The sequence below is a fragment of the Uloborus diversus genome, chromosome 4 (assembly GCF_026930045.1).
Source record: "Uloborus diversus isolate 005 chromosome 4, Udiv.v.3.1, whole genome shotgun sequence".
In the NCBI taxonomy this organism is placed as follows: domain Eukaryota; kingdom Metazoa; phylum Arthropoda; class Arachnida; order Araneae; family Uloboridae; genus Uloborus; species Uloborus diversus.
This window is the reverse complement of record NC_072734.1, coordinates 69607947-69635818: the sequence shown is the minus strand read 5'-3', so window position 1 is coordinate 69635818 and position 27872 is coordinate 69607947. Positions and strand designations below refer to the sequence as shown.

Genomic DNA, 27872 nt, shown 5'->3' with positions numbered 1-27872 from the left:
TTTAAACCAAGTCACAACTTATTTATCTACTTACATGTATACTTTCCTATGATCATTTCCTAACCCTGGTGTTTTAAAACTATTAAAGTCTGTTGAAGGGTGCATCATGTAAACTCCTTTTTTGGGACAGAAAAATTTCAGTTATCTTGGGTAGAAATTGGCAAAAATGTTAAGATAAATTTTGACATCCCATTGGAGGACCCTGATAATAAGGAGAAAAAAACAGAAAATAATTAACATATTAAGGCAGAGGCCATGGCAAACCACTAAAATCTACAGGTCCGCCGAGTCCAGCATCAGCTTCTAAGAGACTCATAATCACAGCCATTGCAGCTTCGTCATTTCCTTCACTGCTATTACTTTGATATGAGGCCTGAAGCATATCACGTCCAATAACAGAATCCATCCCAGGAAGCTCGATATGGTCATTCATCGACATTGGATTATGCATGGGAAGAGCATACTGTGATGACGTACTATTTGATGACGGGGAACTTGAAACTAGTTCGTTATCAAAACCAGTTATATCTCTTTTAGAGTTGAAATGCCTATAAGTTCTGTCTCTATGTATACCCCCATGTACAGGCATTGGGGAAGGAATGGAATGATTAGAACATAGCAAGGGGTTTGCTGCTGAATACATAACCTCCTGCACTCTTTGTCTCTCTAACACTTCTTCGGCAATTTGGCGACCAATTTTACCAGCACCAACTTTAGTCCCCAGTATTTTTGCAGAATCTCCAACACTTACACTTGAAGGTAAGTATGACAGAACAGTATCTAAACTGTTAGAGTTACTATTCAGCAGATCATCTCTCATGCTGTTTGAGCTTTCGACTAATCCAGTGTCCATCATAGGAACTAAAGTATTAACAGCAATTATATATTCCAACTCTTTTGTCCAAGGGTTGCGAAATGTTTTCCACTTACTGGTAAGGAATGCAAAAGTTCCTTCCTTTTTGCGAAATCGGTACAATGGGGTTGTCAATCTTTCTTGACCTTGTAACACTTGTCTATGAAATTCAGCAAGAGGCATAATGTCATCTTGATGAAAATATTCATAGCAAGATGACCCTTGAAGCTCTTGAGGTAAGTAACCAAACATCAAGAAGGCACGTTGATCAACAAAGAGAAACTTTCCATCAATTGCATGACGTGATGTAAACTCCATTGATCTTAATTCAATGCCATCTTTTGGAGTAGGATTCGATAAGCAATGCTGTATCTGCCCAATAGCAACTAAACAACTTAAATTACAATCGCTATCAACATCATTTTCAACATCTAAGCTAAGATTAGCTGGAGCCCATGACTTTAGGTACCCCGTGCAATGTATTACACAATATCTTCGCTCAGAATGACTGGATTTCCTCTTCCTATGAACGCCAGTGGTAGTATCAGCTTCTTCTTTTACCGAAGATGACACCTTGCATTTCATACGACAAAAGAAGGATCGCCTTGCACCAGGACATAACCTAACTTGAGTCTGAGGAATATCTGTTTTTACAGGCATCATAGTTTTGGCATCAATCAGTCTTTCTTTAGGAGATAAGTCAGATGATGATAATTGCTCCTTTACTTTAGAAACATCTTTTGGATGCAAAATATCGAACCAACTTTGCCCCAACAGATCATTTTGGGAATAATTGAGCACTTGAGAGACTGACTCGGAAACAAACAACATTCGTCCACGGTCACAACTTACAACAAAAAGAAAACCTTCAGCAGCTCTGAGAATTAATCTTTTAAGCTCTTCATCGGATAAAAAAGATGGTTTATACAGACCTTCTGCATAAGAATTGATTGAACCACGCAAAGTTTTCATGTGCTGCACTGCCATCCTCAGAACAGTCAGTTTATCTAGCTTTCTTGACATGGCATTGCACATTGGAACTAAAGACGATAGTTCAGTGATGTATGTATTCATTTTATCCCTTCTTCTTTTTTCAATTTCACTGTGGTTTTGCTTCTTGGTTTGATCATCACTCTCTGATCTTGGCAATTTTGGATCATAATCCAGCTCCGATTCCTCCACGATGTCACAAAGAGGTCTTTTCCGTGACATGATGCCTTAGTGATAGTTTCAAGCATTCAGTCTTTGTGAATACTAATCTGTAAAAAAAATTAAAATTATGTTACTAATCATAACAAAAGAAAAGATTTTTAATAATATATTCAAGAACTATTGGTAGTATAACAGATTTCAGTTTATGCTTGGAACATAAAATCAAGTTGAGTTGTAGTGATTTACCTAATTAAATCTAATGCCAGAATTAAGCACTCATTTAAAATATTTTTTTGAATTCCTGATTTAATAATTTTCTTAACAATAACATGCATGCATGATTTTAATTGAACATTTATATTTAATTATATCAAATATAAATTAATCTCTTGAGCGTTGTTTAAAAGTATAAATCACAAAATTGTTTTTATTTTATTGATTATTGGGCAATTCCATGAAAAATGAAACCAGTAGGTCTAAAATTTCATATTGCAGTTATGTTGCACTGTAAAGCTTAAAATGCGTATTTTTTTGAATATTGCATTGATTTTTCAAAAAAAGTCAAAGAATAAATTTTTCTCCAAGTTGGAAATATGATATTCGAGTCTTCATAACAATCAGAAAAAAATACCACATTTTCAAACGCTTATTTTTAACTGCAAAATTAAAATAAACAAAATTAATTGCAATACAGTTTAAACTATTAACATGATACTATAAAAACATGCATTTATTTTAATTCTTTTGTAAAATGAAATCAGGTAATTTAAATTTAAAAAAAAATGAAAGTTTAATGTTACGTCTGTAACAAAAATTTTTAGCAAAAGTTTTCATTACTTCCTAAAAAGTCAAAATTTAAAGAAATACTTTTTTGTCCTTTTAGCAATTCATCAGAGCAATTGTTTACCATAGTTTAAAACATTACAATTTCTTTAGTTTTTTTTAAAAAGTTGCATTACAGACGTAACATTTTTTGTTTCTAACCTAACAAAAAGCAGTACATTACGTAAATAGAAAAAAAAAAGTATACAGGATGGGCAGTGAAAATATAGTGTATGACATGTAATAGGACATAACAAAACTTCTGATACTCTGATTTTCATATTTTTATTTATGTCAGTAGATCTTTAATTTTAATTTTTTTAATTATTGAAATACACATGTGTTCCTCTCAAGGTAATATTTTTTTTTCGTCCAAATTATGCAACAAATTCAACTGGTGCTAATAATTCTACACTAGCAATTAATGCTTGATAACTTGCATAAAAGTATTCTAGAGAGAAAGTTCCTTAATTTCTCAAACTTTGCTTCATCAATGCATTTTATTTAAAGAGTAAAAATATATATATATGTATATGTTTGACAAAAAAAAAAAAAAAAATGTGTTCTTCCAGTAGATTTTACTATTTAACATGATGAAATCCAAAGCATTTTTTGCTTAATTTTCATTAATAAGGTTTTTTTTTCTTTTTTTTTTTTTTTTTTTTTCAAATTTATGTTACATACATTAATCATTGTTTTTTCTCTTCAAAATACTATCATTCTGACAGCACAGCCAAATTGATATTACATCTTTATTGAAATTAACTTAGAGAGAAGAATTTGTCATGTTGTTTAATAGTTTAAACCAAAGTTACTGAGTTACTTAATTGTCATTTACTCTCCACAAAAAATAATATTTAGATTACTGTTTCATTGATAAATTGAATATTTTCTAGTTTTAAAACTTAAATTTAAAAACATAACTAGACTAGAATTAAAAGTACTAAATATTAAACTAGCTACATCTGATCCTCAGATAAAGCACATCTACTTTTAAAGCAAGATTAAGATTTACTTAGGCAAATGTTGACCAAAATGTATTGAAGCTTTAAAAGAAATTGACCAGTTAATTTGTTTGGTGAGAGATAGAGAAAATCATCAGAAATTCTCAAGCTGTAAAAGTATCCCAAAAGCTCGCAGATTCAAGGAAGAAAAACAACTTAACAAAGGTTAGGCTTATAGAAACACCTCTCCCCCCCCCCCCCCCGCCATGTCCATGGTGAAAATTTGAGAAATTTATTTGTAACTGAATAATTTCACACATTTCTTTTGCTTAATTTCCCCTTGGACAATTTTACTTCTTATAACGCACCAATTTTTTTTTTATATTTATTTACACAGTGGTATATGCAAAGGGGGCTGCTCCCTACCTCCCCAAATCTTTGAAAACTTTTAAGGTATAACTTAAAGGGTCAAAATAATATGTTAATCAAGACCAGGGCTCTCCAACCTACGGCCCGCGAACAGATTTTGTCTGGTTCGCGGGAAACTTACAAACTTTTTTTTTTCCGGAACAGAGACAGCCTAGTTGGAAAGATAATTGAGATATTATTTTTAATTACAAATCTCTTTTCTCCACGCCATATTCTCCCGTTAGACTCCTGGCATTGGGCATTTCCTGGCCCCAGGGAAAACATGTGCTTCATTTTACAGTTCTCTATCAGAAAAAGACTCTTATAAATTCATGCTAGAGCAGTGGCGCACACAAGGGAGGGGTCCAGGGGGTCCGGACCCCTCCCATAGGTATTGCTTTTTTTTCCCGATTGATTACGATTCTATGTATTTAGTACGTAGATTAATTTCAAACAAAGGTAACAATGATTTCAGTTCTAATAAGTGAAAAAGTAAAATCCTAATGTTAAAAGATTTTTAAAAGAGTTGTGCACTTTTCCTATAAGAAGCAGGATTATAAATAAATACACTGTAATAATCATGTTTTGTAATTACAGATTAAAATGAGATTTTCCGAACTTGAATCCATTTTTTAATTATGAGAAAAGTAAAACCGTAAATTATTTTGCTTTCTGGTTTTTTTATTTGAGTATATTACATTAAATAATGCTAATTTTTTTAATCAATAGTTTATTTTCTACTGTTTTTCGTTCTCGAGAATCGATATAATCAAGTCAGTATGTTTGAAATTGACGGCGTTTTGGGGTATGATATGAGAATGAGGCTTTCGACCTTGGACCCTCCCCTTGAAAAATTCCTGTGTGCGATACTATGCTAGAGCTATGTTTTTACTTTTTGCATCAACTTACAAATATGAACAGACATTTTCAAATTTAAAGTATGTTGAATCTAAGTATAGAATTTCTTTATCAGACAAACATTTAAAATCACTCTCAATGATCGGAACTATGAAGTTTGTCCCTGAATGGATTGAAATTTTAAGTGGTAAACAAATGTAATCTTCTCATTAATTTTTTAAACTTTTAATTTTTTTTTAAGCTTTAAACATGTTGTGTTCTCATTTATTTCAAAGTTTTTACTTGTCATAAATTCAATAAAATAAATTTGTAGTACATTGCAATAACTTTGTCTTGTATCACTCACTCATTAACCTTGTTATAAACACCCTAACTATAAAAACTTGACTTTATTTTGTGACAAAGAATAATTTTATTTCAGTTTCCTGAACTATTCTAAATTTTACAAAACTCCCTATTGTTATATTATTAGAGATTTACGGGCACATAAAATATAATTTAATTTAGCTAACAGAGAATAGGTATAAGGAAATATAGCAACTTAGAAGAAAGCCCACAAATTTTCAAAAACCACCGCTGCACGCTTAATTTAAAAAAAAAAAAGCACTATGCATGGGTGAAGAGGGGTGGGGTAGTGCTAAATACACCATCTGAGCTAAAATATTGCTGGACTGGCCCATCTCGCCTCCAAAAATATACAATGTGGACTGCGAGTGAAAAAGTTTGGAGACCCCTAATTTAGACACATTAGACTTAATTTAGACCACTTTAGACTCTTAACAAAAATTATTTGTATATATAAGCTTTTATTTGCTTTGTGCAATTAGCATATCAGATGCAATACGTCCGTAACACTTTTTTGTTACGTCCGTGACAAATATTTTAATTTCTATCATAAATTTTACAAACAATATCCATGAAAACTTTATGGTTTTAGAAAGCTTGAAATCTATAGAAGAAGTATTTCAAAGAAAAGTTTAGAAATTTATGAATAATTCACAGGAATATTGGCATTTGTATGACAATGTATACATTTTCCTGTATTCTGAGTTACATCCGTAACAGGCAGTTTTATTTTATTTTATTTATTTATTTATTTTTTGTTACTTTTAGTAATCAAGCAATCTGCTCCCAAATTTTTGATAGCATAAATAACATCAAACTATACACAGATAAAAAAATTGTATCCTTTTATGAAACCAATTTGAAATTATGTGTATTTAAAGTCTGTGATTGTTATGTCCGTAACAGTGGAATTGCCCTATTACTTCTAATTTAAAACATTTCTTATTTAACAAAATGAATTTAAAAAAAAACAAAAAAACACCACTTTATGCAAAAAGGAAAACAAATTCATGAAAAATCATCAGGGTGAGTATTGATTTTTTGTTTATTTGAAAATGTTCTGATAAACAATGTGATCCACAGAGTGTTAATAAAATCTTGCACTAACAAAGAAAATTCATTAAAAACAAACTACAGTTGATAAGTCGAAGTTACAGGGAATGCAAAAAAAAACTCGAGTTATCAAAAATTCGTTTTTTTGAATACGAAAACATAGTTATACAGAAAAAATACCACCACTGACACATGGGCAGTATTTTTTTTTGGGGGGGGGGAGGAAGAGGATAGCAGTTTGCTTTTCTGATGGGAGAAAATAAAAAAAATAACCGAACATGAAATACAAATAGTAAAGCTGTCACTTGGGGGCCGAAAATGTGTCTAAAATAACTAATTTGGACTGAAAACCATTTGGGCAAGTATATAAATGAAAACATAGGCTAAAGGAGCTATGCATTCAGTTGCAATACTTAAAATAATTGACCATTATTTTAACAAGCTAGAAAATCGCCCGTCAAGGTATGACGGGTGAAAATTGCCTCTACATTTAACAAAGTCATTGCCTGTTTGGTGATATTTTAATAGTTGAAATTGTAACCCTAACTCCAGTGGATTAACCCTAAACTGTAGTAGGTAGCGGTCATTGTGTGTTGACCATTTTTTTGTTTCTTCATTTCCCTGAAATGACACAGTCTTACCAGTAAAACAGTTAAGTTACCCGATCAAGTTCAACCTTGTCACACAATAAAGCCTTTCCCTGCACGTTAAACATTACCAAAACATATTATCAATTTTTCAGGAATTTCATTATTGCATGTATTGCATATTTTACTCTTAGAAAACAATTTGTCTGCAAAAATCTAGAAGTATATTTGAAAATATAAATTGTAAAAAAGTGCAGATATGAAATGAATCTTTTGGTGAAATTAATTTAGTAAAATTTTTGTTAAATAATTATAAAATATATCCCCCTCCCCCTAAGTTTATCATCATTATTGTTTAAAAACATGTGTAACATGAAATGAAATGAATGTATAACATACAAACACTTAGAATATTGTTATAATTATTGAGATTTAAGAGAAAAAATAAAGTTTTAAATTATGTGGGGTAGGTTGGTCTTCCAACGTGCTCCACAAAGAGTGGCTTAACCTACGCCACCTTTTTGGTATGCAGAAGTGATGTCATAATTTTTTTCTTTTTGACAAAAAAATGAAAAAAATGCCAATTATTGAGAACTAAAAGAACTTACTTTTAGGAAGGAGTTCAATTTTTCCCCCCCGCAATCTTGATGAAAACCATTAAAAGGAAAAAAAAAAGTTACAGTTTTCTGAGAATTACTCAGGACTGCTGAAATAAAACTTTCTGGGATAAAATTTGTTCAATATAACTGTACCATGTGACTTCATTATTTGATTTGTAGGACCATAGGTGCTATTTGTTGGTCATGAAATAAAATAAAAAATATTAACAGTATTAAAATAATTGAGATAGGTGCAACGTGCCCCACGGTCCAACGTACCCCACCTCCCCCTATTTCAAAACTGTACACTCTAGTACCCAGTTTCAGAGACTGAAAAATGCAAATGAGGTGCCTTAAATAATTTTAGTTGTTGTAGCATCATTGAAACAAATTAGATAAGTCCTTGAAACTCCTAAGCAAAGTGTGTTCCAATTTTATTTTTTATCAAGTGTATGAATCATGAATTGTTTAAATGGGCAGTAAGTTACTCTCTTGTTAGTTATACTTATTTTCTTACTCTATGCCATTTCCTTTAAAGCATTAACTTACATTACAAAGCATAACTTGAAAAAATATATTATTTCTCTATTTTTGCTCCACAATTACTCCTTATAATGCTTCAAAATGCAGAATTTTATATGCATTTTACAAAATTTCCTAAGATACTAAAATTGGAGATATCCTATATCCCACTTTAAAGGGAGCCCTGAGTCACTCTCTTGATACCAGTTCCCATCTTAGGGTCATTTCAAAAGGGTCAGCATACAACAGGTTGATAAAAAAGACACACAAAAAAGTAAAAGCATACCTAGCCTTATATATCACAGGAAACAGACAGAAGCATAAAGGTATTTAAAGATGATAAAGAAAAAAAAATACTGCCCCCCAGGAACTCATTCTTAAATCCAAAAATTGCACTAACACTCATTAAATTTATAAAATGATCAAAAAAAGTGATAGAATAATGTATCGTCACCTTAAAGCAACAGTAGGATATCTTACTGTTATACCTGGGATTAGATGTCTCACTGTTGTTCTGAGGCGACAATATATACTTGACATAGTTAATGTATAGTATGATGCTACAAATTCAAGAGTTTGAATAGGTTGGAAATAGTGATGCAAAATACCCAGGTATTATTTGGATATATACCCAGGTAAATACCCAAAATGGGTATTTACCTGGGGATTTATTTCAAAAATTTATATTCAACTAAAATACTTTTCTGTATATATTCCACTATGTATATATACAGGGTCTAATACAAAAGTAGTGCAATTTTTTTTTTAAAGTAATTTATTGAACAGATTTGCTCAAACATTTAAAATTCTTCAAAGTAATGTCCTTGGGCTTCTGCACATTTCTTCCATCGTCTCTGCCATGACTGGTAAGTGCCCTGAAAAGCGTTTTTGGGGACCTCCTCTAAGGTCTTCGTCACGGCTGATTGGATCTCTTCTAGGAATGAAAAATCGGTTCACTTCATGCCTGCCTTAATCCGAGAGAACAAAAAGAAGACTGCCGGGGCGACGTCAGGACTATAGGGGGCTGAAACAGCGTTTTCGCTTGGTGTTTAGCTAAGAACTTGCGGATTCGCAGCACATTATGGCAAGGTGCTTTGGCACGAACTTGCCTCACACTTTTCTCATCGCTAAATCTTGAGTAATGCAAAACACAGCAGTAGACGACATGTTTAGTTCATTTGCAACCTTCTTGATAGTCAATCAAGGGTCAAAGTCAAACAATTGAGGAACATGAGCCATTGTGTTGCCAGTGCTGGTTGACGGCCACCCAGAGCGTTGTTCATCTTGAAACTCTTCCCGGTCCTCTTTGGAGGTCTTTACCACCTCAAAACTTGTGAATAGGACAGAGAGGAGTCCCCGTAAGCCTCACGAATCATTTTGTTAGCCTCCTCAAGAGATTTTGTTGGTTAAGTAACAAAACTTAATTGCGTACCATTTTTCCCGTGGCATGGTCGATGCGCAGAGGTTAAGAGCCAGTTTTTATAAGAGTCAGGCAGGTCAGATACATGCCATTTTTGATTTCGCTAAAAATTTTACAGTGCTTTCTTTGAATGGTTTTAGAAGACAATTTTTTTTTTTCTTTTCTTCCAAAAAAATTTTTTGTGACCCACAAAAATTCCGAAAGTTGGCCCAACTTAGAATTTTTATCAAATCGACATTTTTTAATATTCAACTAGCTGCGTGCCCGGCGTTGCACGGGCTACCTAAAAAATGTAAGAGCAGTCCAGTTGATGCTTTTGTAGTACACTGACACTAGTTTCTAACGCGTTAAGGAATAAATAAATGCGCGTAAAGCAAGGTTTGCAAAACACCAGTAAAACATATTTTTGCCAAAACACCTCATCAACGTTAATAATCGTTATCAATGATACAAGTTATCAGGGGTAGAAGTGACCGACTTGTCACATATAGGACATTTTCCACAAAAAATATAGGACAAATATAGGACACATTATATGAATATTTTTGCTATGAAAAAAGAAATAATACATATCATATATTATTCAGTTATTCTTATCAATGATTTTGTTTAAAAAAACTTCAAACGAAATACCTTACATCTATAATGACTTTCCTGTAGTTGAAAGAATAATTTTTGAAAAAAGTGTACTTTACAGACTAAATAACTAACCAAAATTTGAACAAAGATAATTTTTATTTTTTCGTCCTCCCAGTAAGCAAAATATCTTGCCTCAGTATTGCATAAAGGTTGACATGCAAGAAAAATCATCTTGCATTAATGCTGCTTCAATGTTGTTATGTTACTCCCTTTATGCTGTCAGCAGGCTGCCACAATATTGACTGACAAGGTGTATGCAGCATAATATCAGGAAAATATCAAGGTAGGCTGCTTTTGTAATATTGCATACGTATTGATATGACAGGATAATATCAAGATGTTGTCATGACAGCATGAAATCAAGGTCTAGGCAAGATGATCTTACTTTTGTAATCTTGCATACGTATTGATATGACAGGATAATATCAAGATGTTGTCATGACAGCATGAAATCAAGGTCTAGGCAAGATGATCTTGCTTTTGTAATATTGCATACGTATTGATATGACAGGAAAATGTCAGGATACATTGACATGACAGTATGAAATCGGTACGTTTGCAAGGTGTTTTATCCATTTATTTATCTGTATTATTTTCACTTTATAAACTCGAGAATTAAATTTCATTCTTTAATTATTTCTGTTATTCTTCAAGATAGTTTTCTAGCCTGAGAATATTTTCTTAAAGCTGACATCTGATCGGAAATTCATATAAAGGTATTAATAGTACTCGCAATTTAATTAAAAAAAATGAAAGTTTCTTCGTTTTGTGTAATACTTGACTTATTTTTTAAATTCATGCTTCTAATTGTATTATAAAGACATAAAATGCCTAGTTATAAATGATTGCGGAAGTTTTTATAGCATATATTTAAGAGTAAAGATAGCAAAATAATAAATAAATACAATAAAGTTCATTTTCAAATGGATGTCAGCATTGAAAATATCCCATGGACAAAACATATGAATTTATCTTAAAGAATAACATAAATAACCATTGAATAAAATTAATCTTACGTGAGATTGAAGTGAAAATACGAAATTCTGGGCTTCATGTCCTTTGTTTCAAAGTCTAGGGACGAAAAAAGTTATTTTAGGCCATTTCTACATTGATCGCACATCGTCTGCGATATGACTTGTTTAGTACTATATTAATAAACAAACGCAGTTATCAGTCATTCATAAGCTTTTCCTAAAACAATACTATTCCACACTAATAACTAAGCAACCAACTTAACGAAGCCTAAAAGAATGCAACGCCACGTGCAACTCTTCTGAACCGACTGAATCGAAGGTCGAAGCAGGAAGATGTGCCAGCAATGCTGGGGACGCTGGGTAGAAAGAACTGCGCGCATGCGCAAGTATCAACGAAGGCCCACCTGTTCTATTGTGTACTAATTACCTTGACGGCAACAGCATGAAATCAATATCATCTTGATGGCGTCAACATGTATGCAATGTTGTTATTGTAAGGTAATATCAATATTGATATTTTAAGATGAATGCAATGTTGCATACGTGTTGTTATTGTAATATTGCTTTTTAATCTTTATGCAAGCTTTATGCAGTATGAAACACGTCAATATTGACGCCGTCAGCATAATATCAAGATCTGTCAAGGTTGATGCAAGAAATTTTGCTAGTAGGGCTCACTCATGACCCAAGTACTAATTCCACTGCTCTTAGATTTTATATCTAAACTGAACCCTTTACCACCCCCCCCCCCTTTGTACCCTTTGTATTAAGAACAAACAGAGCTTGGGAAGGATCCTTCTGACGTTTTTCAGAGTTTTCTTTATGCTTGAATGTTTTAGCATGCTGCCTCAATTGCGAAAATCCACTATTGTTTATGGGCACTGAAAAGTTGCAAAAATGGCAAAAAGCGGTAAACTCATCTTTTCCTTTAGTGCACCATGCACCAAAATTTGAAGAACTAATGTCCTCCTGGTTCAACAACTCCACACGAAATGTTGTTAAGCGATGCGATTTCGCCATTATAATTCCATTTATTACAACAAACTACGTTTTAACATCATAAGGAACTAACCATTCCACGATCCCAAAATTCCACAAAAAGAAAAGATTGCAAAAAGAAAATTTGAACATTCCGATCAGAAAATGCACCGAAGATAAAAATATACCAACGAAAACAAAAACCATGATGGAAAACAAAACAAACGGCTGTTGCCCCACCCCCTCCCAAATGCAAAATTCTAAAACCAACTATACCATACTATACTAAAACCAGCACTAGTTCTCGAAACTCCACCCACTATAGAGTGACGTCACATTGCTGTAGCTAATGAGAGAAGATGCTTGTTGCAGAATTTAGTCATTTGAGTTTTTTAATTTGAAATTCGTTTGGGCACGTACTTTCAGCGAAAAATCCGATGTCAGAAAGTTTATTTACAGTTCTTTTTAAAAGATATATTTGGTATAAAACGGGAATATAGGAAATATAGGACATTTTTGAAAAATATAGGAAATATAGGACGATTCTGAGGCTTTTTTTGAAAATATAGGAAATATAGGATATATAGGACTACTTCGACCCCTGAGTTATGAGTACATTTTCAGTCAGCACAAAAGGGGAAAATATATGCATTATCAACTATAATCTTTACTCACGTTAAACTGAATTACATCTGATAGACTATATCGGAAATATTTATGCACAATAACAATCCGCTTTTTACATAAAATAGTCTACTACCCGGCGTTGCCCGGGTGTTTATTAATGCAACATACCACTCAGATAAATATTTGGATGGATTCTATCCACATGGTCGTACAAGAATTACATCAATCCTTTTTCCAGGTACAAACCCTCAAAGAACTCAAATAACTTGTAAATCACTCATTTACTTTACGACGTGCACGGTCCACCTCGAAAATAAAAGTTATGTCAAGTGACGCGAGTTCAACACTCAGGCTTGAACCAAAAAAAAAAAGTCAGTGAAATTTTGTGGCAGATTGCGGAAAGCCCCCATAAAGTAAACATTTTAAATCCCCTGATTACAGGAAAAGCCTCAAAACAAAAACAAGAATTTTACCTGAGCATATTCGAGAAAAAAAATGGCAACAGATCTTTCATCTCAATGATTTTCTTCACGCTCACATACATTTTAATAAAAGCATTGTTGCGGAAAGTTGAGATGAAGCACTGAATAATAATTTAAATGGAGGAAAGCCTTCGAAAAATAGGGATTTGATTTTGAAATCTAAGAGTCATAATTAATAGTTTTTAATTGATATCTCCGCTAATTATTATCGGAGGATTATGTTAAATAGCCAAACATGAAGACGGGAGGATTACGAATCCATCGATACCTGGTTCGATGGTCAGTTCACTGTCGTTCGGGAGAAGAAGCTTGGACATAGATAGATAGATAGATAGATACTCAGATTTTATATGTATAAGATTATCTTTGCGTATCGGAGCATCAGCAAAAGTAATCTTCCCGATTACAACATGATATTTAGTGCCTCAAATGAAATAGATCGTAAATTTTACAGCTGACCTTCAGTGGAACCTGGCAGGGGTGGCTAAACTGTGCCAAAGAAAGTGAAAATGTGTCATGTTTCAGACATCCTGGTTTCATGCACTGAGGTTCAACCATATTTTTTGTGCGCATTTAGTGTAGTGATATATATAAATTATTAAATAAAATGTGCAGTTTTCATGAGATTTTATCTCAGAGCACTGAGGGTCAGTGTAGAACTGGATACCTACCTGCATTTCAAACTAGAGTATGTGTATTTTCACAATCAAGTGACAGAACTATGGGAAAATTCTTTTCAAGAACACAGTACAGATTTCAAAACAGTAAAATGGACTATTTAGTTTTCAATTCAATCAACATATTTGGGTTTAAACTTTGCTCCTGGGACTTCCAGATACTATTTAAAAAACTAGTATGATCAAAAACTTACCATAAAAGAGTTATAGACTTGCAAATAGACTGATTATGCTTACTAACATTCTGTATACTTAGATAACTGAAAGCAAAGTGGAAAAAAAACGGTTATTATTGAGGTAAAAACGTAAGGAATTTGTAACACTTTTTCGGAGGTGTTTTAGACACAGTCAAACCTTGATATCTTGAACCTCCTTATCTCAAAAACAAAAGTCTTCCCCAGCATTTTCTATAAAAACCCCTATGTATTTTCCAAGGTTATCTCGAAATTTATTTTTCGAAACCCTTCATATGTCGAAATTTTTGCACAGAAGCAAGTTTCAATTGTCGTTTTTCTTTGCCAATTTTTGTAGTAAAACCAGTTTCAGAGACAATTGCTTAACGTTTTTTATCCCTTTTCTTGGAGATTTTGTAAATAGGGGATTGGGGCAAGATAATAGGGGGGTGTTGGCATGAAGGGGGTGCAGTGTTTTCCCCAGAGTTTTGAATCTTTGTGCCTTTCTCTCGAACATGTTGTCCACTTTGAGGAAAGGGGTTCTATTTTTCGTCCATCAGTTTTCAAGGGAAAACGAAAAATGCGTTCCTCATTTTCAGCTTTTTTAACTCCTACAAAATGGCTGCTGAGAACTTTTTGAATGTCAGGTTACTGGTTAAAGATAAAATTAGAATTTCTAAATTTTTAGGTGTAAAAACCAAGTTGAAATTGTTGTTCATTTCAAAATCCTCATCCTGTGTGCTTTCGACAATTAGAAAATTTCAAATCTAGTGAAATATTGAAGACTACTTTATTTATCGTAATTCAAAGTGGTCCCATAGTACATATATAAATGCATATAGCGTACGTGTGCGTAAATGTGAGAGTTACTAGTATATTTTTTTAAAAACCTTGATAACTCGAAAACTCGATATCTCGAAATTTTTCACCGTCCCGAGAGATATGAGATATCAAGGTTGCGCTGTATATTTTTAATTATTTTAATTAAGTTAGCTTTTTTCATTTGTACTGTACATCATAGTTCGTTGACATTTGTTTAGGCTGTACATTATAGTGACAAAAATTATTTTCTCTGCACTAAACTACCATGATAGGAAACAATAACTAAGTCATATTTTATTACTTATGATAAAAGCAATGCTACGACATTATAAAACAAGGGTATAGTTGCCTAACTGACTAGTGGGACAGTAAAAAAATGCAAGACAAAACATTGTAACTTGAGTACAACTAACTGAATGCATCGTTAACTCTTATGCAATTTCCTCATCTTGGAGTGCATTTTATGAGCCTGCAGAACCACTGCCCATAGTTATGTCACTTGTTTGTGACAAGACATACAATCTAGTTTGAAATGTAGTCATCAAGTTCTATACTAACACACAGGACACTGAAATACAAGCCATTAAAAAGTACATTTTTTTAACAGGGTGGCGACAGGAACTGTGAAAAAAAGTTCCCAGACTTTTCCCTGATTTCCCTGATTAAGTTCACCAAATTTCCCTGATTTACGTTACCAATGATAATGGTTTTCTTTCTTTGCTCTACTTGAAATCCATTGTATGTTTGTATAAAATGCAGTATTTTAAACGTTTTAAGTTGTGTAAAGTTGTTGAACTAAAGGTATATTTTAAAAAATGCTACTTTTTAACCGACTTCAAAAAGGAGGCGGTTATCAGTTCATACCGTATGTATGTTTTTTTTTTGTTTGTCCACTCACAGCGTCTCACCTAGTGAACCGATTTTGATGATTCTTTTTTTAATGGATAGTGGAAGGCTCAACTTAGGTCCCATTACATTCTTTGACCATATTTGTTCTTCAGAAAAAAAGTTATGGGCAAAAAACAGTAAATTTTATGCAATTTCCCTATTAAATGATATTGCAGCGAAGTTCGCACTTTTCATCCGTGGATAACTGTGGCTCAGTGGTAGAATTCTCGCCTCCCACACGAGCGACCCAAGTTCAAATCCCGACTAGGACAAAGTGAATTTTGTTAAAATTTTGTTTCTACTGTTTCCCGTATTTTCTCGAATGTTCTATTAATTTCTGTATCTTTCCAAGTCTGGAAAGTTCCAGCACTTTCTCAAGTTGTATATAAGGAGATGTAACGTTCATTCGTGGTTCAGAATAAAGATCTCGAGTTGAGATTAACGAGTATTCGCTTCATTTGGCTTTCACATTGTCTTCGCTATCTTCATCTACGCGACAATATGAAACTCATTGTTATAAAAGTTTGGTGCCATATAACAGTAACATTAATTGTAATGATAATTTTGAATAAAGGCTTTTCTAAAGCAATACAGTGATATAGAGCCGAACTTCTTACTAGGTAACTTCTTACTTTTACTGAAATATCTACATTTACACTAAAAAGAATGAAATAAAAAAATTTTGAAAAAAAAAAATAGAACCGACTTCAAAATTGCTCTAAAAAGTGAAAAATAATTTTATTCTTTAAACACCATCGATAATACTTTTAAACATAATTTTTGAAGTTGGCGCAAAAACAAAAAGTGAAATCCATTGTAACCATGCTTCGTTCATATTTTTATCAAAAAATCATCCAAAGTTAGGAACGAAACATTTATATCGTTACTCAATTATGCTGTCATCAATGCGTAATGCATGTGGTAGTGAAGAAACTGGACCTGGTTAAATTTATACTTGTAGTTGAGTTATGGCTGTGAATGATTTTATCAATCGTTTTTTGCGCCAACTTCAAAAATTATGTTTAAAAGTATTATCGATGGTGTTTAAAGAATAAAATTATTTTTCACTTTTTAGAGCAATTTTGAAGTCGGTTCTATTTTTTTTTTTCAAAATTTTTTTAATAAAATGGTTAAAAAAAACATATTAAGTCATTTTTTTGGGGGGAAAAAAACCCTACAAAATAGAATATTAAATTTTTCTACAATGGAAAGATTATAGAGAATTAAAAAAAAAAACTTTACTTCCAGAAACCACTTAGCATAAGAATTTTAAGAAACTATTAAAATCACTCTTAAAAACATATGTGTATTTATGATAGAACTAAAAAGTAATTGAAATTATTTTGAACTAAATTTTCAAACAGTATAATAATTGTTGCAAGAATAACAAGCAATAGTGAAATAATAGAAGTAATGTAGTTATTCTTATATAACTAATTGACATATTTATGCAAAACAGATGAAACCATTTGACATCCATTCATATGGAGCTTTTCACTAATCAAGAACATAGATTTTAATGAATGAATACAGCATTTTAACAATAAAAAAATAAAGATATTTACTTAAGTTACTTAGTTAACTCTATTTCAAATGATTTCAGTATGTAATGAAAAAAAATCTTACATCGCTTTTGTAACAAACAACTTTGAAATGCAAGGAGGAAAAAAGAAATAAAAAAGCAATTAGTTAATTTCAAAATATATAAAAGAAGAATACAACTTGGTTATAAAATAAAAGAATCACTTATGTCCGAAGAAAAGAAAACCTTTATAATCTGCGGTGATAACAAATAATATAACGGCAAAAAACAAAGTTTTTTTTATTGAAAGTTCAATTTTATCAATCAAATTAAAAACAGGAAGAAGTAATAATTTTTAAGCTTTTATAGTATTAATTCAAAAACCAAAGATTTCTTCTTGAAATTCTGATTACAGTATGCTAATTACTTTGAGACAATGGAATAAAGGCAAAGGAGCTAAGGCATTAATGAAGGCTTCCTCTTTGCCTGTATGGTTGTTTATTTTACGTAGCATTGAAAGCGTAAAAGGAAATTTTAAGCTAGGTAAAATAAACAACCTAACAGACACAGAAACAATCTTAGGAAGTTCATCCTGTGGGGAATAAGTAAGATTCAATACTTTGACGTTGAGGGAAAAAAATGCACAAATATGCGGCAGTGTATAATCACACCTCATTAATTTTACTTTTTTTGAGCAGATAATTGGCGGAAAATGCGTAGGGAATTAAAATACTTAATTTTGTAAAGCAAAAAAAAAATTTTTTTCCTTCATAAAATAAATTTTCCCTGATTTTTTGTTATTTTTTCAAAATTCCCCTGATATTTCCCTGACTTTTCCCTGATTAATAAAGTTCCCTGACTTTTCCCTGATCTCCCTGATCTGTCGCCACCCCTGTTTAATCATATTTTGATGTTTTTCTTTCACTTTTCTTAAAGTTATCATATTATAAAGTATGCTAGAAAGAATAATCAGTCCATTTGCAAGTTTATAACTATTTTATGGTAAGTTTTTGATCATACTAGTTTTTTTAAATAGTATATGGAAGTCCCAGGAGGAAAGTTAAAACCTGGATATGTTGACTGAATTGAAAACTGAATAGTTCATTTTACTGTTTTGAAATATGTGTTTTTAAAAGAATTTGCCCACAGTTCTGTCACTTGTTTGTGAAAGTACACATACTCTAGTTTGAAATGCAGGAATCCAGCTCTACACTGACCCTCGGTGCACTGAGATATAGGATTATGAAAAGTGCATTTCTGAGCATTTTTCGGTACAAAAACTGCCATTTTTTAGCACCACAGAGGATGAGCCATGAACTAATGAAGGTACTGAATAATCTATATATATTCTTACACAAATTATGTACAAAAACCATGGATGAGCCTGAATTCAGGGAACCAGGGGGCCTCAAACATGGCACTTTTTCATTTTTTTTCGATAAAGTTTGCCGACCCCTGAAAGGCTGCACTGAAGGTCAGCCACAAAATGTATGATATATCTCAATTTAGGTACTAAATTCACATTATGAACACAATATTTTTTTTTTTGTCTGATGCTTAGTACACAGAAATAATTGCATTTTAAAAAACGCTGATTTGGAAAAAACATCTACGCCGGGCTCCACTTTACGAATTTTTACAGGTCCCCAAAAATTTTTTTGGAGGAAAAGAAAAAGTATGAGTCTTCTAAAATCTTTAAAAGAATCCACCATAAAAATTTGAGCAAAATCAAAAAAGGGTGTATATCCGAACACCCTATTTCTGCCCGATTCTTATAAAAACTGGCTCTTAACATTAACTTATGTCCGGCCACTTCCACAGCTCAGAGAACCCTCAGACTAGCTTTCAGGAAAACCTTAGGCGCCCCCCCCCCTCACCTAAAGGGGATATCACACGAGAGAAATTACGGGACATCGCAACCGCAATAGAAACCGTCAATGCTATCTGGAACTGGTTTTTCGGGCGGGAAGTTGCCTACAGGGTTACCACTGGTTGCGCGCGGACGGTTGCTCGATTTGTTCACAACGGGGGCTACCATTTTTTAGCTTATATCCATGTGCTTGCGCTTGTTCATCGCTTTTCGTCAATTCCGCATTTGGTTATCACACTGCGTCGCGTTAATTTGACACTTATGGATGAAATTAGTAATCAAATACTTCATGCAGCTCTTGCAGCTTTAATTGTATGTGGATTTGTCAAAAGATGGCAAAAAAAAGGGGGGAAATGATCAATGGCAATGATTTCAGAGCTAGAGCCAAGGGCACCCATATAGGGGGGGCAACGGGGGGGGGGGAGCTTGAGCCCCCCTTTGAAATTAGAACTTCCTTGTTTTTGGTACTTTTTTCTTTGCAAAAAATGTAAAAAAAAAAAATTCTCCAGCCATTAATGAATAAGTAATTAAAAATGTCAAATTTTAATGACTCAAATCTGTCCTGAAATCAGTTTCCACGTGGAAAATATTCATCTAAACCACGAGGAAAATATTTGAGCCCTCCCCCCCCCCCTTGCAACTTTGCATATGGGCGCCCATGGCTAGAGCATCAATTATTATTTCATGCAGTCGTCCAAGCTCCTCCTGTTAAATTTATATTTGAGTTTTAACATTAATTTGTAGAACTTATAGTGAAAATTTCAGAAAAACAGAAAAATTTTATTACTATTAATTGAATGTTTGATTTAAAGTGATACTCTTGTTACATTTAAAGAAGGCATACAGAATATATGACTTCTCTAGGCTTATTTTTCCCATAACTACTAAACAAAATCTTAATTTTAGATAGGAATTATTAGTCGCTTATTGACAGGTAAGAAAAAAATTTAACTCTAACTAATTATACCTAATTTCATAACTAAAAACAAACATGAAAAATTCAAAAAAAAAAAAAAAAAAGCCAGCAATCTCTGATCAATAGGTCTTTCATAGTTATTTTTTTAAACTTCGAGTTTATTGGATTTGCTAACTCTTTAACCTACACAAATATAATACCACTATATTCATATTGCACACAGGAAAATGTGTGGCCGAGTTTATTAAAATAGTTCCAGACATTTAAAAATAAAATGACGCATTAAAAAAATGTGATGAAACGATGAAGCGCAAAAAGCCAGTATTATTTAATGTACAATTTTGAAACTTTTTAAAAACATTCTTTTAGTCGATTAATAAAATCATTAAAATTTCAGTTAAATATGCTACGCATAAATAACTGGGATTGCAGACTGAACTCTCATAATTTGAGCTGCAAAACAGTTTAACACAATCAGAATCTTGCCTAGTAACGTTAAAAAGTTGGGAAAATTAAAACTTTTCATAATATTCTAGATTTCTATTGTACAATAGATGTTTGCCCTACATGCTACTATACACCAATCTGTATAGTATGATGGAAATTTCATTTTATTATAAAAAACTAATATAATGAATATTATTATCAAAGTAATAAATTTTAAAAACACTGTAGGGGAATGTGGGGCAAAGTGTACTTACTTTTAGTTAACTTACTTTTTTCAAAATGAACAAATTAGAAATTCCTTCTGAAATAAAGTACACGTGTTACTACACAGTCAAAATATTACTAAATAGTTGGCGCTAAAAGTAGAGTAAATAATTCACCATTTCACTTTGCCTTACATTCCCCTACATTTCAAGTATTTTTAAATGTAACATACTGTATGTACCCATCAGCTTGAATTAAAAAAAAAAAGTACAGCTTCAATGCTATGATTTTTAAAAAGGAATTTTCACTTAACTTTTTCAAGGAAAAAATTTACTGTAATTGTTCAAGTATCAGAATGGGGTGGTTTCCTCCAGTCAAAAGTAGTACTTCTAGTCACTAAAATTGATAGAATAAGCAAAAAAAAAAAATAATAATAATAATTTGGACCCAGAAAATACTTTCATTTTCCCAACTGTTATTTTTTAATTAATTTTTTTAAATGACCGATTTTTCAAACAAGGCATGGTCTTGATGACGCCAAAAATGATGCACTTTGCAGCATCTTTCACCACGTTTCCACGTTATGATAATCAAGAAGCGAATTAAAATTGCACTCTACGCTTGCTATCAACCCTATCGTTGCCAATACACGTGAGTAAAGATGCGAATTAAATATTTTGCTCTGTGAATGGCAACACGAAATGACATTTCATCATTTGTGACGTCACACGACAGAAATATAAACAATGAAAGCGCAACGATTTAATTAATTTTTTTAAAAATATTAAACAAAAACAAATTGTTTAAAAAATGGTCAGATCCTATGTTTTTAAGCATGCTCTTTCAGAAAAAAATACGTTTAAAATTTTGGAAACGACCCCATTGTAACATTTGTGCAAAACAATTTTCAAAAACCCAATGAAACGAAAAGCACCAATATAAATTAAGAAATGCATAAAAATCGCACTGATGTTAACTAACATATAAGTAGCAATTTAAATTCAAAATCAGATGCAAAACCAAAGGTTAAATGTCGCTCATCCCGTTTTTTTAAGTGTAACTGAAAATTTTTGAAACATAAAATAAATAGAACAATAAAAAGGAATTCCCACATTTCTGTCGCCACGATTGCAAAAGTATTTTCCAGTGACGCTGCCTGACGTCACGAAATCCCAGCGCCCAGATTGGTTCCTTCGTAACTTGCCCAGAATTAAAGGCAATTTTTTTCTAGCGGAGGAAAAATTTGCCCCTATACGAGCTACTGCGAATTTCCATAGCACACGAGAATTTTGGAGCAATCATTTGTGGAAGTGAGTAGAAAAACCAGTTCCAGATAGCGTTACGGTTGCTATTGCGGTTGCGATATCCTGTAATTTCTCTCGTATGATATCCCCTTAAACCAAGTAGTTCAATTATACTTCAACCAATAAAAGCGGCCAGGAAAAAACTATCGCATTACTTTTGGAGTACACCTTGTATAATCAACCGTATACAAAAAACAATGAAACTTTGCCCAAAAAGTGCATTTTGATCACATAATTAAAGAATTATTGTGGGAAACAACTTAGCAATCTAATATGATTTTCACATTAAATTTGTTGGATATGCCTAATGAATGTTGATAGCCAAATTTCAGATACAAAAAGCCATTAAACAAAAAGTAAAAAGCAAACATCTTCTCCAATTATAATAGTGAAAAGAAAGATTCTTAGGTTCACGATATGTTTCTTTCATAATTTCTTCAAGTCTTTCAATAAAAAATATTATAAACAGTGTAATACATACGTGTGTATCAGTTTTACCAATTATTTCATATTTAGATTTTCAAAAAAAATTTCATTCACTTTTTGCTTTTTTTTTTTTTGTAAAATACCCAGTTTTGGGTATTTACCTAGGCCTTGGGTAAAGAGTCAAAAAATATTTGCCTACCCAGAGTATTTACCCGAACCACATCACTAGTTGGAAAACAACTTTATAACTTTAGGTTGGACGTAACAATTTTTACTTAGCAGGGAAAAAACATTAAAAAAAAAAAAAAAAGCTCTGCTATCAAACATTGCTTTAAGCAGAAATTTGTTCTTTCATTAAAGTCCTTGGCAACTTTTAAAGTATCAAAGAGAGAGCACCGACAATCGAAACGTTTTTTCGATTTTTTGAAATTGTTGAAAAATTAAGAGACACATCAAACTTCAATGAAATTTCCCTCTTCTTTGTTACGCTACAATCGAATAAAGTCAATGTTTTATTAGTAGCTTAAATTTTGAATATTCTCTTAGTCTATTTTAAAGTTTGATATTAAAATTTCAGGAATCAATCAAACGGCACAACAAACATTAGCTTCCTCCATCATTTTTTAAATCCCATTTTCGGGCTACAGCAAATCAAAGCTTCCATTTCCCCATGAGCAGGTTTTTCTTTACCATGGAGGGAAATGTAGTAAACAATAATTTAAAACCAAAAGAAAAAAAAACTTTTCAAATTATGTGCTGGCTTCAGGGATTTATTTGATCCACTTTGTCTAAACGCCTTTTGATGCAATAATGCAATGGCGTCAATTTCTTTCTTTTTGTCCATAATTTTGAAGAGAAGAAAAAAAGAAATGAAAAGATTTCGACTTTGTATTTACGTTAACAAGGAAACTTTGAGGACTATCATGAGATAATATTCGACTTATCAAATATTTCGACTATATATATATATATATATATGTAAACAAAATTTGGCTTATCCAAAATAAATAACATTAATCCCTCATTCAGTTAGACGGGAATAAATATTCACTTCCACTTATTGAAGTATAATTTGGCTCGTTGTATTGAAGTTCGACTTACCAAAGTTTCACTGTACTTCATATTGAAACAAGATTCTTATTTATTTTGATCCTAATCTCAAAAAGTTTTTATCAGCCTTACCAATGCCCACTAGGTGGCGCACCATTTACCCAAGCCAGGCAGACTCCAAACAAGTGTGGGAAGGAGAATGCGAACGAGACAAACAGCTCCAGCTCTAACAGTCAATTCATTCCTCTGCTGCTGCTCAACTGTCACTTTGTAGATATTTTATGCAAATATCTTGGCAGGGGTCTCTCCAGGATTTTTCACAAGGTTTGTTTTTTGTGAAAAATCAAATAATTTTATGAAAAATCAAAGAAAAATCAAATTTTGCATCATTGAAACATAAAGTTGAGTGTTTTCCACTTTTCTGTTGAGAATATCATTATTGATTGTTTTGCAAAATAGTATTTGAGGGGAGGGGGAAAGGGACATCACTCTTTGGGAGATGGGCACAACTCAAGTATCAATATTTATGTACCATTCCACATTGTGTTAAATTATTCTAAAAATAATAAAATTCAGGCAGGGGGGTTCAGCATTTAACTTTATGGTCTAAACACTGAAAAAGCACAGAATTTCGTTTAAAACTTATAAATTCCGTGATTTTAATAAAAATAAAAAGATATTTTATTTGTTTACCTCTTAACAAAGCGTAGTAAACATTAAAAATTTAAAAAATCCCATCCCATAGTGGATGCAAAAGAGATCACAATCCTCAAAGTGATGGCATTAATAGCATACAATCAGTTTGTAAAAGAAATATTTTTGATAAAATCAGTTTTGAATTGCATTTTAGAGGCCTATGATAAGCATATTATTAATATCTATTGACACAATTGAAGCAAAAATTAAATTAAACCATCGATTCAACATTTTACTTTTTGACTCATACTAGAAAATAAAATTTTGCTTTAAAAACTTGAAATAAGCATTGTAATAAAAATTAAGAGACTTTTCATTTATTTGTATCCTAATGAAGCAAAGCTAACTTGAAAAAAGGATGAATGATTTTTACGTTTCTCAAGCTAATCCCCATTTTCAAGATAATCCCCTTTTTCAAGCTGATCTTTTTACATCCGATATGATTCTCTTATCGGATGTAAAAAGATTGCACTTTTCAAAATGTAGGCATCTAAAGAAAAAAACGGTGAATAAAAGAGTTAATTTAAAGTTAATCATTCTTGTTAGCATCAAAAAATCAAAAACCATATAATTTTCTACCAAAATAACAGTTGTACCGCAGAAACGTAAATATTGCCAAGCTGGTGAGAATATTTTCTAATCAAGTCACTATAAAGGTTTAACTCCAGACGCTAAGTGGCGATAATTTTGAAGTTGGTAACCCTATCTGAAACGATCGTATTTTTCCTCACCCCTACTATCCCTTTGCAGTTCTAAGTTCATTTTGCTGATACATATTATTATTGTTTATTAAATCATGAGTGGGGAGAAAAGTGCTTAGGAGGCAAAGTGCTTAGAAACTAGCAGATTTTGTATAAGCCCATCCCTCTAATTTAACTTTAAAAAGGTTCCGAAAATTATTGTTTTTATACACGGGAAATATGCAGCAAATATGCGTTGTTTTTATTTCAGATTTGCTCTTTCAATAAACAATTTCTGAAAGATCCGTTTTTGTTTATCAGAATTTTGTGAAGGGTCCGTTTTGGTTAATTGGGATTTTGTGAAAGGTTCGTTTCGGTTAATCGACTTTTGTGAAGGGTCCATTAACGGACCCAAATTTCTTCTGGCCAGACCCCTGCTTGGTGTCTAATAAATTGTAAATATTCATACCTGTAACTCGTACCTATACACGTATAGGTGTAAACCTTTCAGTTCTGAGAAGATTTAAACAATTTTCAACTTCAAGACAAGCACTCGAGTAGCCAGAACTTAGCAACTGGGGGACGACGGGTTTGGTCAAAAGTTCAAATGGGTAAACTGTTACATTAGGATTGGCAATATGTATTAAAACCAAAGTTCCTGGGGGTGACCCTCAAAACCCTATCGTGGAGCCACTGGGAGGTTTTTTTTTCTTTTCCACGCTCAATCAATTGGCAGGGATGTCACATTTTTATGCATATATTTGCACTTCATTTCATAATTTGGAACTTACGTATTAACGCCACTGCAGCAGAAGTTGCCCTAATGCTCTGAAAGAGCAATTGTTTGGTGCATTTGTTGTTAGCGCGCGCACACAGTCATCATTTGGATTCCTTGTTGCCTCGTTTTGGCAACAAAGGAAAACTGCCAAATATTATAAAGACCGCCAAATCTGTAACTGTGGTGGGCGTTAATACCTAAGTTGTGTACCCAAGTTGAATATAATACTGTGTCACACTGATTATTTCTAAAAAAAAGTAATTATCTGCCAAATCTTTATTACTTAATTTGAAAAAAAAAAGGCTTTTTATTTCCTTTTGTTAAATAGGATAACTGAAGCTAGTTTTTAAGCGAAAATCAAGTAAATTTCACACAATAACATTAAACAGAGGGCCGACATTGTTATTTATGTAGAATATATTTCTGCTAATAGCAGTTATAACTTTCATCCACCATGCTAACTAAATACTTTGCAAACTTTTCCATCTGTTGAGATCAGGAGATATATATTTAAAAGCAAATCGTTTCTTAAGTACAACATCATAAATTTCATGGCTACGAGCTTTGTAGCTGATAAACTTAATGACATAACCTTCTGAAAAAAAAAATAACACCTAGTTTTTTTACCTTATAAGTACAGAACATTTGCATAATTCGGAATTTTACAGTTCACGGTTTACAGTTATACCTGTCACTTTAAATGTACGAAAGAATACGCAAATGTATACTTTCAAAAGTAAATGCATGTACAAAAAATAAATTAAATACTTGTAACAATTTAGTACTCACATGTTACTGCAAAGTTAAATAAATTTTGGTTAATTTCATCATTTATACACTCACACCTCCCTAAAAAATTCGTCTAGATGCCTGTTAGGGAAGTCTCCCCCTCCTCTTCCCGGGCTGAGAACCACTGCTTTGGTTACTGCCAGAGGCTTTAGGTATCTTCGATTTTCTCAAGATAGAGCAAACACTTCAAACTATCGCCTTACCTATTATCCTTCAAGTTTTTGTATCAAGTTTCAAAGAAAAAACACAGTGAATTACCCCAGAATCAACTCCAGTCTAGTAAATAAGGTGAATTAACCCCCCCCCCCCTCAAATTACCACCCAGAGAAAGGCCTGGGTTTTCTCCCCCTAGATCTGGTAATGGCTTTAGAAAGTTTGATTTGTAAGGGCATAGAAATGGTGCCTTGAATAACGTTTTTCTTCATTTCGTGAACCACATTCTGTGCAATGATTTTTGTGTATTAAAAAATGGCGTACATGAGAATATAAGTACCGACACATGCAGTTGCAATTCTAAATAATACTTCTTCACAAATTTAATACAAGCATGACCATGAAATTTTATGGATCTCAACGGAAAACTTTTTTAAATTCTTATTCATTGGCGAGTTTTGTGGTTTTATTATTCTAAAAAAAAAAGAGCTTCAATGAATCAAAGTGGAAACTTACAGCGATGTGAGTAATAACAGAATCAAATCATTTGGAGAGCATTTACAAATTATTAATAAGAAGTTAAATTAATTACGACAATAATCAACATACCTTTTAAGAATATAAAAACATCCTGAAAATGGTTACTTTGTGAGCGTTTATATACATACACGCTAAATACATCTGATCACAGGACAAACAATCTACACATCAACTCCAGTCTAGTAAATAAATGTAAGAGGAAAAAACATTCAATGATATAAAACACCGCATTTTATTGTGTAAGATAAGCGAAGAATATTGATGCATTCGATTATATCATACTCAAAACGGTGTTCATAATTTCACAGAGCAAAAAGTAATATACATGACAGCTGTACCATTGCAACATTTGATTTTTCAGTATTTTTACTATGAAGATTAGATCGTATAAACTAGAAACACGATTACGTAACCTAGACAGCAATGCAACTAAGGATGCCAGTTTTCGGGATGCAATATTTTTGCTAGTTTTGTTTTTGAAAATTAAAAAGAATTTTTAGTTTGTACTTATCATTCACTTTATTTTTTCTGAGTCGTGTTTGAAAAATATGAAAAATGAATAATAATCAATTAAAACAGCATCTCTAAGATTTTTTGCATAATTGCGATGTAAAATAGCAATACGTGGAATTAATGTACGTTTTTAAGTTTGTTAGTTGCATTAAAGAATGCTA

The 27872-nt window shown here is 32.4% G+C and overlaps 1 protein-coding gene across 1 annotated transcript; it reads right to left on the bottom strand.

Moving 5' to 3' along the window:
- Nucleotides 1-241: 241 nt before the first annotated feature.
- Nucleotides 242-27371, bottom strand: LOC129220782 (protein cycle-like). Its single transcript, XM_054855211.1, has 2 exons — nucleotides 27268-27371; nucleotides 242-2112 (listed from the first exon to the last, which is right to left on the bottom strand). Exon 2 carries the CDS (start codon nucleotides 2063-2065, stop codon nucleotides 242-244), a length of 1824 nt encoding a protein of 607 aa, XP_054711186.1. The 5' UTR covers nucleotides 2066-2112; nucleotides 27268-27371.
- Nucleotides 27372-27872: the final 501 nt, after the last annotated feature.